This window comes from Cherax quadricarinatus, chromosome 16 (assembly GCF_038502225.1).
Source record: "Cherax quadricarinatus isolate ZL_2023a chromosome 16, ASM3850222v1, whole genome shotgun sequence".
NCBI lineage: Eukaryota > Metazoa > Arthropoda > Malacostraca > Decapoda > Parastacidae > Cherax > Cherax quadricarinatus.
Genome location: NC_091307.1, coordinates 28,192,851 through 28,209,377, shown reverse-complemented (window position 1 = coordinate 28,209,377; position 16,527 = coordinate 28,192,851). Strand labels below are relative to the sequence as shown.

Here is a 16,527-nt window from a genome sequence, read left to right as displayed (position 1 = left end):
AGCACGTCATGTTATAAAAACCATTCATCTCAACTCGCTCGTATCTGTCACACTCATGCACTCTTGCTGGAAGTCCAAGCCCCTTACATACAAAGCCTCCTTCACCCCCTCCCTCCAACCTTTCCTAGGACGAACCCTACCCTGCCTTCCTTCCACTACAGATTTATATGCCCTTCAAGTCATTCTATTTTGTTCCATCCTCTCTAAATGTCCAAATCACCTCAACAATCCTTCCTCTGCCCTCAGGATAATACTTTTGGAAACTCCACACTTCCTTCTAATCTTCAAGTTACAGATTCTCTGCATTATATTCACACTACACATTGCCCTCAGACACGACATCTCCACTGCCTCCAGCCCTCTCCTTGTTGCAATATTCACCACCCATGCTTCACACCCATATAAGAGTGTTCGTACCACTACACTGATAAATTCCCCTCTTTGCTTCTTTGTCTCCACAGACTTGTTAATGCTCCATTCACTTTTTTCCCCCTCATCAATTCTATGATTCCCTCATCTTTCATAAACCCACTCCCAAATATCCGAATACATTCACTTCCTCCATACTCCCTCCCTCCCTCCAATCTGATATCCAATCTTCCATTACCATAATTTTTTATCATCATCACCTTGCTCTTTCCTACATTCACTTCTCATTTCCTTCTTTTACATACTCTTCCAAACTCGTTCATCAACCTCTGCAACTTCTCTTCAGAATCTCCCAAAAGCACAGTGTCATCAGCAAAAAGCAACTGTGACAACTCCCACTTCGTGTTAGATTCTTTATCTCTCAGTCCCACACCTCTTGCCAATACCCAAGCATTCACTTCTCTCACAACCCCATCTATGAACAACTATGGTGACATCATTCATCCCTGTCTAAGGCCTACTTTTACTGGGAAACAATCTCCCTCTCTCCTACATACCCTAACTTGAGCCTCACTATCCTCATAAAAACTTTTAACTGCTTTCAGTAAACTACCACCTATTCCATACATGTGCAACATCTGCCAAATTGCTCTCTTATCCACCCTATCATATGCCTTTTTCAAATCCATAAATGCAACAATAGCCCTTATTAAATACTGTTCACGTATATGCTTCACTGTAAACATTTGGTCTACACACCTCCTACCACTCCTAAAGCCTCCTTGTTCATCTGTGATCCTGCTCTCTGTCTTACTCTTAATTCTTTCAATAATAACTCTACCTTACACTTTACTAGGTATACTCATCAGGGTTATTCCCCTAAAATTTTTACACTCTCTTTTGACCCTTCTGCTTTTATACAAAGGAACTATGCATGTTCTCTGCCAATCCCTAGGTACCTTCTCCTCTTCCATACATTTATTAACCCTTTAAGGGTCAGTCCCGTAGTTCTATGGCTTTGAAGCCTGGGTCGGTCCCAAATTCTATGCCATAAGCTCAGCTCACTCTGATAAGCTATGAGCGGTAAATTTGGGCCTAGATATGAGAGAGTGGGTCTATGTAGTGTGAACCATTTAAAAAGAAAATTGCAGCAAGCAATGCATAATGGAGAAAACACTGACTGTTTTTGGTTTGAAATGGCGACTTTGCAGTGTATTTTCGTATGGTTTTTATTCTTGTATTGTTGGTTTCATATGATAAAGTAGACAATATATTACAGAAATAGGATGATTTGATTGGTATCTGGACTGAAAGTAGCTTGAAACTGAGCTCAAAGTAGTGGAAATGTTTGATATTTGCCAATATTCCAGAGTACAGGTGCTCAACTTAAAATGGTTCAACTTACGATATTTCACCTTTACAATGGTGCAAGAGTTAGTTATAGTAATTATTTGTTTATTTACTTATTCAGTGACAGTAGTTATTTATTTACTTATTTATTTAGCATATCATATTCATATTAGATTCACAATATTTTCGACTTACAATGGGTTCATCAGAACATAACCCCATCGTAAGCTGAGGAGCACCTGTACACAAATTACACCACTTGTCCAATACACATCCAACTGGTCGGTCTAATATGTGTCCACAAATGTACACAAATTACACCACTTGTCCAATACACATCCAACTGGTCGGTCTAATACGTGTCCACAAATGTACACAAATTACACCACTTGTCCAATACACATCCAACTGGTCGGTCTAATACATGTCCATAAATGTGCTGACATTATTTATACTATTTTTACAATAATGCAGTAGTCTGCATAACAGTAAATCTTTTATTTTTTGTGTGAATAAAAATTCAAAATGGAAAGCAAGTCTCATATAGGAGATGCCTGATGAACAGAGGGAATGTTGTTTTAGTGCCAGGAATGTCTACATTGTTTATTCTGGATCCTATTTTTAAATTAGCAATTTTTTAATTTTCGTGAAAGTAGCCAAATTACTGATTTCTGATCACTTTATTGGTAGTCAGATTAAATAAATGGGCAGTTTCTTATAGTCAATCAATAGAACAGTAGGAATACAAGTGAAAAAGCTATGAGTTTGGTCACCTAGAACAATGGAATTGACTGAAAATAAAGATCAATGTGGGCAAAATCTCCAATGTTTAACCCTTAACCCCTAAATGGTCCAAACGTACATAAACGTTCCTACCGCTAGCACCTCAAACGTATATATACATTTTATTTTTCCTGCCTCCAAATTTTGCATGATTGGCCTGAGATGCCTGGTCAGCATAGAATGGGTCTTAACACTCAATGTGTGCAGTATTAAAAAAATCTGGGACCACTTAGTACCTTGTGGGAGCACCAGTTAAATTGAGTGCCAGCTAGAGAAAACACCCAGGATTCACTGATGTCATGTCGTATTAACACTCCTCTTTTAAGAGAAAAGTGATGTTGACACCAAGTTTAGTGGCTTTGGGGTGGATGTGGCCACAAGTGATCAAGGAATTATCAAAAACCTCGATAATAACCCAAGTGCAACATTTGTGCAACACCCTTTCAGAATGTCTTATAACCTATGCCCTAAGTAAAGAGAAACAATTCTGGAACGTGCAATAAGTAAGTGACTGGCTGGTTGGCTGACTGGCTGGCTGGCTGGCTGGATGGATGGCTGGCTGGATGGATGGCTGGCTGGATGGCTGGCTGGATGGCTGGCTGGATGGCTGCCTGGATGGCTGGCTGGCTGCCTGGATGGCTGGCTGACTGCCTGAATGGCTGGCTAGCTGCCTGGATGGCTGCATGGCTGGCTGGTTAGCTAGCTGCCTGACTGGCTGGCTGGCTGGCTGCCTGGCTGGCTGGCTGGATGGCTGTCTGGATGGCTGGCTGGCTACCTGGATGGTTGGCTGGATGGCTGGCTGCCTGCCTGCCTGGATGGATGGCTGGCTGGCTGGCTGCCTGGATGGCTGGCTGCCTGGATGGCTGCCTGGCTGCCTGGATGGCTGCCTGGCTGGCTGGCTGGCTGGCTGCTTGAATGGCTGCCTGGATGGCTGCCTGGATGGCTGGCTGACTGCCTGAATGGCTGGCTAGCTGCCTGGATGGCTGCATGGTTGGCTGGCTAGCTAGCTGCCTGGATGGCTGCCTGGCTGGCTGGCTAGCTAGCTGCCTGGATGGCTGTCTGGATGGCTGGCTGGCTGCCTGGCTGGCTAGCTGGCTGGCTGGCTGCCTGGATGGCTGGCTGGCTCTCTGGCTGGCTGGCTGGCTGGCTGGCTGGCTGGCTGGCTGGCTGGCTGGCTGGCTGGCTGGATGGATGGCTGGCTGCCTGCATGGATGGATGGCTGGCTGGCTGGCTGCCTGGATGGCTGGCTGGCTGGCTGGCTGCCTGGATGGCTGGCTGGCTGCCTGAATGGCTGGCTGGCTGGATGGCTGGCTGGCTGGCTGGATGGCTGCCTGGATGGCTGGCTGGCTGGATGGATGGATGGATGGATGGATGGATGGATGGATGCCTAGATGGCTGCCTGGATGACTGGCTGGCTGCCTGGCTGGCTGGATGGATGGCTGGATGGATGGCTGGATGGATGGCTGCCTGGATGGCTGCCTGGATGGCTGCCTGGATGGCTGGCTGGCTGTCTGGATGGCTGTCTGGCTGGCTCGCTGCCTGCCTGGCTGACTGCCTGGCTGGCTGGCTGACTGCCTGGATGGCTGGCTGGCTGGCTGGCTGGTTGCCTGGATGGTTGGATGGCTGCCTGGATGGCTGGCTGGCTGCCTGGGTGGCTGGCTGGCTGCCTGGGTGGCTGGCTGGCTGGCTGCCTGGATGGCTGGCTGGCTGGCTGGCTGCCTGGATGGCTGGCTGGCTGGCTGCCTGGATGGATGCCTGGCTGGATGGATGGATGCCTAGCTGGATGGATGGATGCCTGGCTGGATGGATGGATGCCTGGCTGGATGGATGTATGCCTGGCTGGATGGATGCCTGGCTGGATGGATGGATGCCTGGCTGGATGGATGGATGGATGCCTGGCTGCCTGGATGGCTGGCTGGGTGGATGGCTGGCTGGCTGGCTGGATGGATGGATGGATGGATGGATGGATGGAGGGATGGCTGGCTGGCTGGCTGCCTGGATGGCAGGCTGGCTGGCTGGCTGCCTGGATGGCTGTATGGCTGGCTGGCTGGCTGGATGGATGGATGCCTGGCTGGCTGGATGACCGGCTGTCTGGATGGCTGGCTACCTGGATGGCTGGCTGGCTGGCTGGATGGATGCCTGGCTGGATGGATGGATGCCTGGCTGGATGGATGGATGCCTGGCTGGATGGATGGATGCCTGGCTGGATGGATGCCTGGCTGGATGGATGGATACCTGGCTGCCTGGATGGATGGATGCCTGGCTGCCTGGATGGCTGGATGGCTGGCTGGCTGGCTGGCTGGCTGGCTGGCTGGCTGGCTGGATGGATGGATGGCTGGCTGGCTGGCTGGCTGGCTGGCTGGCTGGCTGGCTGGCTGGCTGGCTGGCTGGATGGCAGGCTGGCTGGCTGCCTGGATGGCTGGCTGCCTGGATGGCTGGCTGCCTGGATGGATGGATGCCTGGCTGGCTGGATGGATGCCTGGCTGGCTGGATGACTGGCTGTCTGGATGGCTGGCTACCTGGATGGCTGGCTGGCTGGATGGATGCCTGGCTGGATGGATGGATGCCTGGCTGGATGGAGGGATGCCTGGCTGGATGGAGGGATGCCTGGCTGGATGGATAAATGGATGCCTGGCTGGATGGATGGATGCCTGGCTGGCTGGCTGGCTGCCTGGATGGCTGGCTGGTTGGCTGGATGGCTGGCTGGATGGATGGATGGATGGATGGATGGATGGCTGGCTGGATGGCTGGCTGGCCGAATGGATGGCTGGATGGATGGATGGATGGCTGGCTGGCTGGATGGATGGATGGATGCCTGGCTGGCTGGATGAATGGCTGGCTGGATGAATGGCTGGCTGACTGGATGGCTGGCTGTGTGTATGGCTGGCTGCCTGGCTGGCTGGCTGGCTGGCTGGCTGGCTGGCTGGCTGGCTGGCTGGCTGGCTGGCTGGCTGGCTGGCTGGCTGGCTGGCTGGCTGCTGGCTCTATCTCCGTCTGTCTGTCTGTATCTATGTCTATCTCAGTCTATCTGTCCCTTTGTCTGTCTCTGTCTATCTCTTTCTATCTCTATCTTACAGGTACAGGTACACATAAATACAATTATACATAGCATAAATTACATAGGATAACCCAAAAAATCCAGACAAAGGTGCTATATTGTGCTTGTAGATATAATGCATAAGAATACCTGTTGGTTCACAGTGGCTCTCTCTGAGACAAAAAGAGACAAGCAGAGACCGAAAGAGAGACAAGCAGACAGACAGACAGATAAGCAGAGAAAGAGATAAACAGAGAGCTAGACAGACAGACAGATAGACAGACATGTTTATGTGTAACAGTGAAAACAAATAAAGCACAGACCTCATCAAATGTCACCACTTATCTTATCACTGCACCCTAGCATGGGCTCATCAAATATCACCACTTATCACTGCACCCTCACTGGATGCTAATCATATGTTACCACTTATGTTATCGCTACACTATCAGCAGTGGACTGACACTTGTCTTACATCATGCTTCACGGGAAGTTATCCTTCTTATTATTATTATTATTATTATTATTATATACTCCCGCATATCCAAAACATTGCTGGGATCTATAAATACTTTGTATATATTCCCAGACAATAGTAGGTGACCAAGGCAGGTGTAAATGTTCACCTGTCAGTGTGTTTGTGACAATTTGAGTACCATTTCAGTACCTAATATTAGTGTCAGAACAAAGATTAGTTACAAAATGACAAGAACTACTATAAATTGTAATTATCAGAGCATAAAAATTACGTATATAAAATAATATAAAAATGGGAAAAAAAAGGTATATCGGTAATACTTCTGCAAGTGGCAGGACTCATTGCCGTCAAGTGAGCATTAAGTGCCAACTTCGCAGCATCATATCTCGGTAAATACTGACGCTAATTTTTTTTATTTTAATCTTATAACACTTAGAAAAATGTTATCTTTATTTCTATATAAAAAAAAAAAAATTCAAAATATTTGGGGCACTGGGCAAGAGAACGTATATATACATTTGGATCATTTAGGCCCAGCGCCCCGAATATTAAAGAGGGCAATTTTTTGTGTGCAATAAGACACAAAAAAATTTTAGGACTAGTACTTACCGAGGTATAAGACTGCAAAGTTGGTGCTGGATGCTCACATGACAGCAACATCGAGTCCTGCCACTTGTAGAAGTGTTGCCAATATACCTTTTTTTCTTATTTTTATTTTAATTTATATAATTTTTATGTTCTGATAATTACAATTTATAGTAGTTCTTGTGATTTCATAACCAATCTTTGTTCTGACACTAATATTAGGTACTGAAATAGTACTCAAATAGTCACAAACACACTGACAGGTGAACATTTTCACCTGCCTTGGTCACCTACTATTGTCTAGGAATACTATGCAAAGTATTTATAGGTCCTAGCAATGTTTTAGACATGCTAGAGTATATATGAAACTCCTTGAAGCATCATGTAAGAAGAGTGTCACTGCACTGCTGACAGAGCAGCAGTGGACACGTGACACTTGATGATCATGCACTGCCTTGGCTGTTTGTTTTCACTTTGACATATAAACATGTCTATCTGTTTGTCTATCTGTCTGTCTGTTTGTCTGTCTATTTGTCTGTCTATTTGTCTAGCTCTGTCTCTTTATCTCTGTCTCTGCTAATCTGTCTGCCTATGTGTTCGTCTTCCTGTCTCTGCTTGTCTCTCTGTCTGTCTCAGAACTAACAAGTATTACACACGATGCAGAGATGCAGAGTCGTCACGTCTGATTCCTGAACAACTGAAAATGCGTATTACTTGCTAGTCACGCTTATTATGCCTTATACAGTCCCCATTCCTTTATCTGAAATTCTGAAATTCGAAAAGTTCCAAAAACCGAAGTTTTTTCATGGAGTGTGGATTGTCAGTCATCTCTACATAACTCCAGTACCACCAGTTGTGTCATAAGACCATAACATAAGAACATAAGAAAGGAGGAACACTGCAGTAGGCCTGTTGGCCCATACTAGGCAGGTCTTTTACAATCCATTCCACTAACAAAACATTTGCCCAACACAATTTTCAATGCCACTCAAGAAATAAGCTCTCATAACTCTATCCACTCTCATATGCAAGTCCCATTCAAATCCAACCCCTCTCACTCATGTATTTATCCAACATAAATTTGAAACTACCCAAGGTTTTAGCCTCAATAACCCAACTAGGTAGACTGTTCCACTCATCAACTATCCTATTTCCAAACCAATACTTTTCTATATCCTTTCTAAATCTAAACTTGTCTAATTTGAATCCATTACTGTGGGTTCTCTCTTAGAGAGATATCCTCAAGACCTTATTTATATCCCCTTTATTAATACCCATTTTCCACTTATACACTTTGATCATGTCTCCCCTCATTCTTTGTCTAACAAGTGAATGTAATTTAAGGGTCTTCAATCTTACTTCATAAGGAAGATTTCTAATGCTATGTATTAATTTAGTCATTCTACGCTGAATGTTTTCTAATGAGTTTATGTCCGTAAGAAAGGAGGAACACTGCAGCAGGCCTGTTGGCCCATACTAGGCAGGTCCTTCACAATCCATCCCACTAACAGGAATATATGAACCACATTAGCCATCTTCCACAACATCAGTAAGGATGGACACATTAAACACACTCGTTAATGGCTGACTAAGTTCCATCTTGTATTCCTTAACCCTTAAACTGTCTAAACGTAGATCTACGTTCACATGAAAAAAAAAATAGAGCTACATTCGGAGCCCCCTGCACGTGGACGTAGATCTACACATGGACAGTTTAAGGGTTAAGTACCCTGGAAAACAACTCGTCGAGCCCCGGGGACTTATTTTGCTTCAGTTTGCCTATCTGTTTGATAACCATGTCCCTTGTGACAGTAATATTATCCCTCGTGAGTTGGACAAATATTCTGTTAGTGGGATGGTTTGTGAAGGACATGCCTAGTATGGGCCAACAGGCCTGCTGCAGGATGGATATAGACTCACTGGAGAACATACAAAGAAGAATGACTAAAATAATTTACTCTGTAAGGAATCTCCCGTATGAAGACAGACTTAGAGCCTTGAATCTCCACTCTATGGAGAGACGTAGAATGAGGGGAGATATCATTGAAGTGTATAAGTGGATGATGGGTATAAACAAAGGTGATATTAATAAAGTACTGAGAGTGTCAAACCAGGTAAGAACCAGAAATAATGGATTTAAGTTGGATAAATTTAGATTTCCTAGGTAGTAGGTTGGTAAACAGCAACCGCCCAGGGAGGTACTACCGTCCTGCCAAGTGAGTGTACATCGAAAACCTGTAATTGTTTTACATGATGGTAGGATTGCTGGTGTCTTTTGTCTGTCTCATAAACATGCAAGATTTCAGGTATGTCTTGTTACTTCTACTTGGACTTAGGTCACACTACACATACATGTACAAGCATATATATACACACCCCTCTAGGTATTCTTCTATTTTCTTTCCAGTTCTTGTTCTTGTTTATTTCCTCTTATCTCCATGGGGAAGTGGAACAGAATTCTTCCTCCGTAAGCCATGCGTGTTGTAAGAGGGAGCAAGGGACTAGTAACCCCTTCTCCCGTATAAATTACTAAATTTAAGAGAAACTTTCGTTTTTCTTTTTGGGCCACCCTGCCTTGGTGGGATACGGCCGGTGTGTTGAAAGAAAGAAAGAAAATTTAGATTTAGAAAGGACATAGGTAAGTACTGGTTTTCTAACAGAGTTGTGGATGCGTGGAACAATCTCCCGAGTAGGGTGATCGAGGCTAGGACATTGGGTGGCTTTAAAAAGAGATTGGACAAATACGTATATGAGTGGGAGGGGCTAGGTTTGATTGGTGTCATTGGGTACCTAAGGATATTCTTGGGAAGCTTTGAGTAGGGGTCGTTTTGATTAGGACCTGCCTTGTATGGACCAGTAGGCCTTCTGCAGTATTCCTCCATTCTTATGTTCTTATGTTATGTTCTTATAACCATACGAGGCAGACTGTTCCACTCATTAACATAAGAACATAAGAAAGGAGGAACACTGCAGTAGGTTTGTTGGCCTATACTTGGCATGTCCTCCACAAATCCAACCTTATTTTGAAACTAACCAAGGTTTTAGCTTCGATAGGAACTTGGGTAGCTTTAAAAAGAGATTGGACAAATATATGAGTGGGAGACTCTGGGTATGATTGGTGTCATGGGTACATAACAACATAAGAAAAGAGGAACACTGCAGTAGGCCTGCTGGCCTAGACCCCACCTTCATTCTGAAATTCGAAAAATTCTGAAATTTGAAAAACAGCCAGTCATCCGGCCAGCCAGCCACCCGGCCAGCCAGCCACCAGGCCAGCCAGCCACTAGGCCAACCAGCCACCCGGCCTGCTAGCCACCCGACCAGCCAGCCACCTGGCCTGCCAGCCATCTGGCCAGACAACCACCCGGCCAGCCAGCCACCCGGCCAGCCAGTCACCCGGCCAGCCAGTCACATGGCCTCCCAAACACATATTACGCGTTCCAGAATGGTTTCTCTTCACTTAGGGTATAGGTTATAGGACATTCTGGTAGGATGACACTACCAGCAGTATTAAAACTGAGAAGATGTTGCACAAATGTTGCGCATGGGCTATTATCGAGGTTTTTGATATTTCCTTGACCACTTGTGGCCACATCCATCTCAAAGCCACTAAACTCTGAGTCAACATCACTTTCCTCTTCAAAGGGGAGAATTAATACAACATGACGTTAGTGAATCCCTAGTGTTTGCCACGCTCTTTGCTCTAGCTGGTGCTCAATTGAAATGGTGCTCCCACAAGGTACTAAGTTGTCTCAGATTTTATGATACTGCACACACCAAGTGTTAAGACCCATTCTATACTGACTAAGCATCTCAGGCCAATTGTCCCAAATTTGGAGGCAGGAATAATAAAATGCTGATTTACGTTTGGAGCGCTAGCAGTACTAACGTAGATCTACGTTTGAACAGTTTAAGGGTTACATATAGACAAGACCGCTAACTTTGCCATCAAATTTCACACCTTTCATTTCATTACCTTCGGAAAAAGATTCCCCATCATTTCATGAGAAAAATAATTATTTTTTTTAAATTCTCCAACCCTGAGAACAAGTTTCATCATGGGTTCTGATCTTCAAAGGGTTAAATACAAGTATCAACCATTCCAAAACTACAAGTAATGTGTGCACTGTACGTGTATATGCATCTTTCATTCCTAACTCTATTGCTCACCTAATATATGATAGTGTAAACATGTCATCAGGCTTTTATATGCATTTGAAAGTGAAAAAAAAATTATGTTTTACTATACACTGATTTTTGCTTTACAGCAGAAGCCTAGAACCTAACTTGCTGTATAAGCGGGGCCCTCCTTTACACACCTATCGATATCAAGTTTTTCTTCTATTTTCTTAATAGTTTTTGTTCTTATTAACTTCCTTTTATTTCCATGGGGAAGTGGAAGAGAATCTTTCTTCGTAAGCCTTGCATATCATAAGAGGCAACTAAAATACCAAGAGCAAGGGGCTAGTAACCCCTTCTCCTGTATAAATTCCTACATGTAAAAAGGAAAATTTTTGTTTTTCTTTTTAGGTCACCCTGCCTCGGTGGGAGATGGCTGGTGCACTGAAAAAAAAAATTCTTAGTATGAGGAACAGGTGTGGAATTACAATCTGAATGCCTTAAAAGCCATTATACTTACTTCTTTTCTTCCTGTATTGAGTGCAACTGAATCAGTTTAGTTCTGTGCTCTGCTTCTACTTTATCTGTCATATCCTGAAATGAGAAGTTATCATTACTATGTAGAAAATTAAAATACAGAGCTAGGGCTAATCACAGCCATGCTGGCGGGAGATTCGTCTGTAAAAACTTGCATTTGTGGTCACAGCGGTGCCTATGCTAACCTTCCTATGGTGTATAAATATACCTAGTTGGACGAATCTTGTTGTAGCCAGCTGGCCCAGTGGCTAGCGGGTCGATCTGGAGTTTTATGACTCTCTGATCGCGGGTTCTAACCCTGCCTGTGGTACTGTACATGAAATATTAAATCAACATACAGAATATGCAGCATGTTATTCCAGTAGCCTTAATAACTGAACACTCGATATAATGTGTAGTTTTTCTTCCTTCATTAGCTTATTTTATATTATCTTTTGACTAAACTTTCCTTATAGATATGGAAGAAGACATTCATGTAGGGTTCAGGATAAACATTAAAGGAAATGTTTCACCACAAGTGGCTTCTTCACTCCTAATATAGAGACATCTAAGAAAACAGTGTTATATATAGTGGCAGGAGTCAGACAGTATGTAGAAAGAGGAAGTGGGAGAGGGGGAAGGGTGCAGCAGCAACAGTGAAATTGGTAGGGTTTGAGAAGGCCCTGTCAGCATGGGCTGTAGTGCTCCTCTATACACTGTTTAAGAGGTAATACATGATGGTCAGCTCCAAAATGGGCAATATGATGTTGGTTAAAATTTGAATATGCTGTAACTGCCAGACTTCTCAGATACTGTGTTACTGACAGCAATTACAGCTGCCTCTTTTTTACTTTTTATCTCCATAAATCATCTTTCTGAATAACCAACTTAGCTTCATTGAACTTTGTAAGGAGTCCAACATCTGTGTTGGACACAAGTAGTTTTATGGTCAGCACAGTTGTAGGCGTTCTTGTGTTCGTGGATCTTAATCTCCAGAGATCTTGCTGTTTGCCCCTACAAATATCTTGTTACCCCCCCCCCCCCCCGTTTGGTATTATGTATACATACTCCTGTGCTAATGGTAAAGTTGCTTTTGTGTTTTTGCCCCCAGTTCTTAATGGAAATAGAAGAGTTAGTAGTATTTTAATTATTGTCAAGCAGACTGGACAAATTAGTTGTCACATAACTGACCAGCAGAATGACATACAGGCAGTCCCTGCTTTATGTTGCTTTGCTTTACAGCACTTTGCTAGTAAGGACATTTTAAATTATATCCAAAAATATGTTTATATGGCTCCTGATTCGCTATTATGGCATCAGCGAACCACATGGTTTGCTTACATCCTCCATGAACTCAGTGTCTCTCTCAATTATATCTGGAAACTTTCCAAAGTTTCATGCATTTAACCCTTTCACAAACCTGCTCTCAGTGTTGGAAAATATTTAAAAAAAAAAAAAAAAAAAAAATTCTTACCAAAATCTTAAGAATATTTTCCTGAGTGTTTTAAAAGAAAAAAAAACTTTTGAGATCAGTAGTTACTGAGATATAGAGGCTTGAAGTTCACAGAAAGTGAACCACTTATGGCAACATTGGCAACTGCCTCTCACTCAGTACATAATAATATTTTTACTTTTATTCTACTTTTTTCTTTTCTTTTCTAATATTTTATTTTTTCAAGTAACTTTTGTGGCCTGTGAGACCAATATAATGCATAATGTATATATATATATCTATTCGATGTGTGCAACACAATAACCGCAAAAACATTGTTATCATCATAATGTTTACAAAACTTGTTTACATAAACCCACGCTGCTTTCCACACCCACACCATCTTCCCCACCACCCACGCTGCCTTCCCCAACACCCACACTGTCTTTCCCACCACCCATGCTGGAAATAAGTCACTCTGGCTTTTTTGGGTTATCCTAGATTCTCCACACATGCGGCCATGTGTGATAATCTATGTAACTGTATTCGTGTGTACCTAAATAAACTTACTTACACACTGTCTTCCTAACCACCCACACCGTCTTCCCAACATCCATGTTGTCTTCCCCATCATCCACGCTGCCTTCCCCACCACCCAAGCTGCCTTCCCGAACACTCAAGCTGCCTTCCCTTTTCACTATCTGTATCTGGTATCCTGGGCATTGCTTTCGGTCACAAACTCCTCAAAACCATGAAATTTATCTTCACTGACACTTCCTCTGTGTTAAAACTATCACTTGGGAAGAGAAGAGTCCCAAATTTGCCGGGGAGTGAGATATTTCTTACTTTGACGCATGGTAAACAAGGACTACTGAAATGGCGTTCCCACAGTGCAATGCGGGTGCCCTGAACTTTTTTATACTGCGCATACTGACCACACAGACCAATTCTCTTACATGTAGGTCTACCAGCTTTCTCCCGCTAGATTAGAAGCCTCTAGAATTTTAGCATATTAATACATCACCAACACTGGCTCGTAAGACGTATCTATACGGCATTGACAGTGAAAGGGTTAAAAGTTATTGCATGTTTTATATACATTCAGATAATTGTACTTATGTGTACCTGTACCTAAATAAACTTACACAATAAACTTTGGGTACATTAAAATCACTAAGAGTGTCTCACTAGTGTTGAAGATGCAATAAGTATAATAATAATAATAATAATAATAATAATAATAATAATAATAATAACAATAATAATAATAATTGCTCCAAATGCCTTAAATGTCATATATTACATTATTATAGACATTTTCATTAATCCATCTATGACAATTTTCAAAATTATATAAAAACACATTACATATTGTATAAACAAAATATATACAACCATAGTAAAACAAACTAACATAATTGTGAGGTATGGTAGCCAGGCAGGCTACCCCACCTCCTAACTTCCTACAATAAATGCTACTCAACTCTCACCCTACATTAAGACTACATTAAGATTAAGTGTGCTGTATATATATTTTACTTTTTTATTGTTTTTTATGCCTAGTTCTAATGCTAACTTAATATGTGATAATGTAAACATTTATACGCATTTAACCCTTTGACTGTTTCGGTCGTATATATACGTCTTACGCGCCACTGTTTCTGATGTATTTATACGTGTAAATTCTAGCGACTTCAAATCAAGCAGGAGCAAGCTGGTAGGCCTACATGAGAGAGAATGGGTCTGAGTGGTGGGTGTGCACCCTGTGAAAAAAAATCTGGGACTCAGTGGTGCATTGTGGGAATGCCATCTTGGTAGTCCATTTTCACCATGCCTCGCAGTGAGAAGTACAAAGAAGAACAAAAGACCTTGGAGGTCTTTTGTTCCCAAGTGATAGCTCTAACAGCAATGAAAGTGTCAGTGAAAGTGAATTCCATGGTTTTCAAGTGGGTGTGACCGAAAACAGTGCCCAGGATAACGTAATTAGTGATGAAAACTCATATGACCACGACCTTCCACCTCTGGTGCTGGGCCGGCTCGTTCACGTTCACCTGTACCAGGATGAAAGAGGAAACTATTTGCCCATGTACAAGACTCAGATGTGAGCAGTGAAAGTGATAGTGATAGTGATTTCAAAGCAGTTCTAGTTGCGACATTGAGGGTGAATATTCCCCAGTGAAGCAGCAGTATATATGACGTAGCATGCGGTCTGGTAGTGTGTCATATGCCGTTCCAAGAGGAAGGAGTAAATCTCGGAGCACACCCTGGGGCCCTACACCATGACCTGATAGTGAAGATGACAATATTGTTACGATGGGTATGAATGACGTGAGTGACATGACCTGATAGTGAAGATGACAATATTGTTACAATGGGTACGAATGATGTGAGTGAGGCAGCAAGTGGTGGTGGTGGTGATAGTGATGGTGGCATGAGTCATATGGCACCAGCAGCGGGCCACGCTACTACCGACGCTGCTGACTCTGCACAACTACAACCAGCCTCACCCAACCCCACACTCCCACAACCTGCACAACCACAACCTGCACAACCACATTTCAATATCCAGAAACCACCAGCAGACCGCATCTGGGATTGGCAGGAAGGTGACGAGTTTGTTCCCAGTCCCCATGACTTTGATGAAGCACAAAGTGGAATATAGCCATCGTGTACACTTGGGAACAATGCTACTGAACTGGAATGCTTTCAGTTATTCTTCGATGAACCCCTGATGGACATTATTGTCAGGGAAACCAACACATACTATGAGTACACCATAGCAAATACAATTCTCTCACCAAGATCACGGCTACACCAGTGGAAGGACACAACTGTGGCAGAGATGTACCTGTTCTTTGCCACCATAATGCTTATGCCACATGTGTATAAGCACACTGTCACCACATACTGGGCAATGGAACGCCTGATTTCAACCCCAGGTTTTAGTGATATTATAGGTGTGAATCATTTTTTGATACTGTTACGTATGTTACACTTTTCAGACAAAACAAGGCCTGACAGAAACAACAGGTTATATAAGATCAGAAATGTGTTTATGTACCTGAAACAAAAGTGTTGCAAGTATTTTTATCCCTTCAGGAAGCTTGTTATTGACGAGTCTTTGATTTTATTCAAAGGAAGACTCTCATTCAAGCAATACATACCAAGCAAGAGGAAATGCTTTGGTATAAAGTTATTTGTACTGTGTGATTGCAAAAGTGGTCTCATTTTGGATATCATTGTGTACACTGGCAGTAATACATTGAGAGATACCAGGAAGTTATTGGGTATCTCTGGTGATGTGGTTCGAACAATGATGGAACCATATCTTGGTAAGGGGCATATATTATATACTGATAACTGGTACACAAGCCCCATACTCAGTGATTTCTTATGAGTGAACCTGACAGACGTGTGTGGCACAGTGCGTGGTAATCGTAAATATATGCCAAGGTTCGACGCTGGCACTCACAGAGGTGAGGTGCAGGCCTTTGCTGCCAATGACATCATGATGCTTCGGTGGCATGACAAATGTGATGTCACACTGTTGACATCAGTTCATCGAAATGAAATGGCACACACTGGCAGGCACAACAGATAGATCAATGAACCCATTCTAAAACCTGCAACTGTCATGGACTACAACCTCAATATACGCTTAGTGGACAAATGTGACATGCAGATTGGGTTTGCTGATTGTGTACGCAAGAGTTATAAGTGGTATATGAAACTTTTTTTCCATCTTCTTGATATTTCCATGCTAAATGCTTATAACATATACAAGTTGAGGACCAACAACAAACCAAAATATGGTGAATTTTGTTTGTCAGTCATCAGACAAATAATCGCCAAGTACCA

General features: G+C 43.2%; 1 protein-coding gene across 1 annotated transcript in view; it reads right to left on the bottom strand.

Annotated features, from left to right (window-relative positions):
• LOC128688915 (SCY1-like protein 2) overlaps nt 1-16,527 on the bottom strand; it is a 158,639-nt gene that overhangs the window by 12,860 nt on the left and 129,252 nt on the right. The window contains exon 13 of the mRNA XM_053776967.2: nt 11,242-11,315. Coding sequence (XP_053632942.1) covers nt 11,242-11,315 — 74 coding nt within the window. The remainder of the gene's footprint in view (nt 1-11,241; nt 11,316-16,527) is intronic.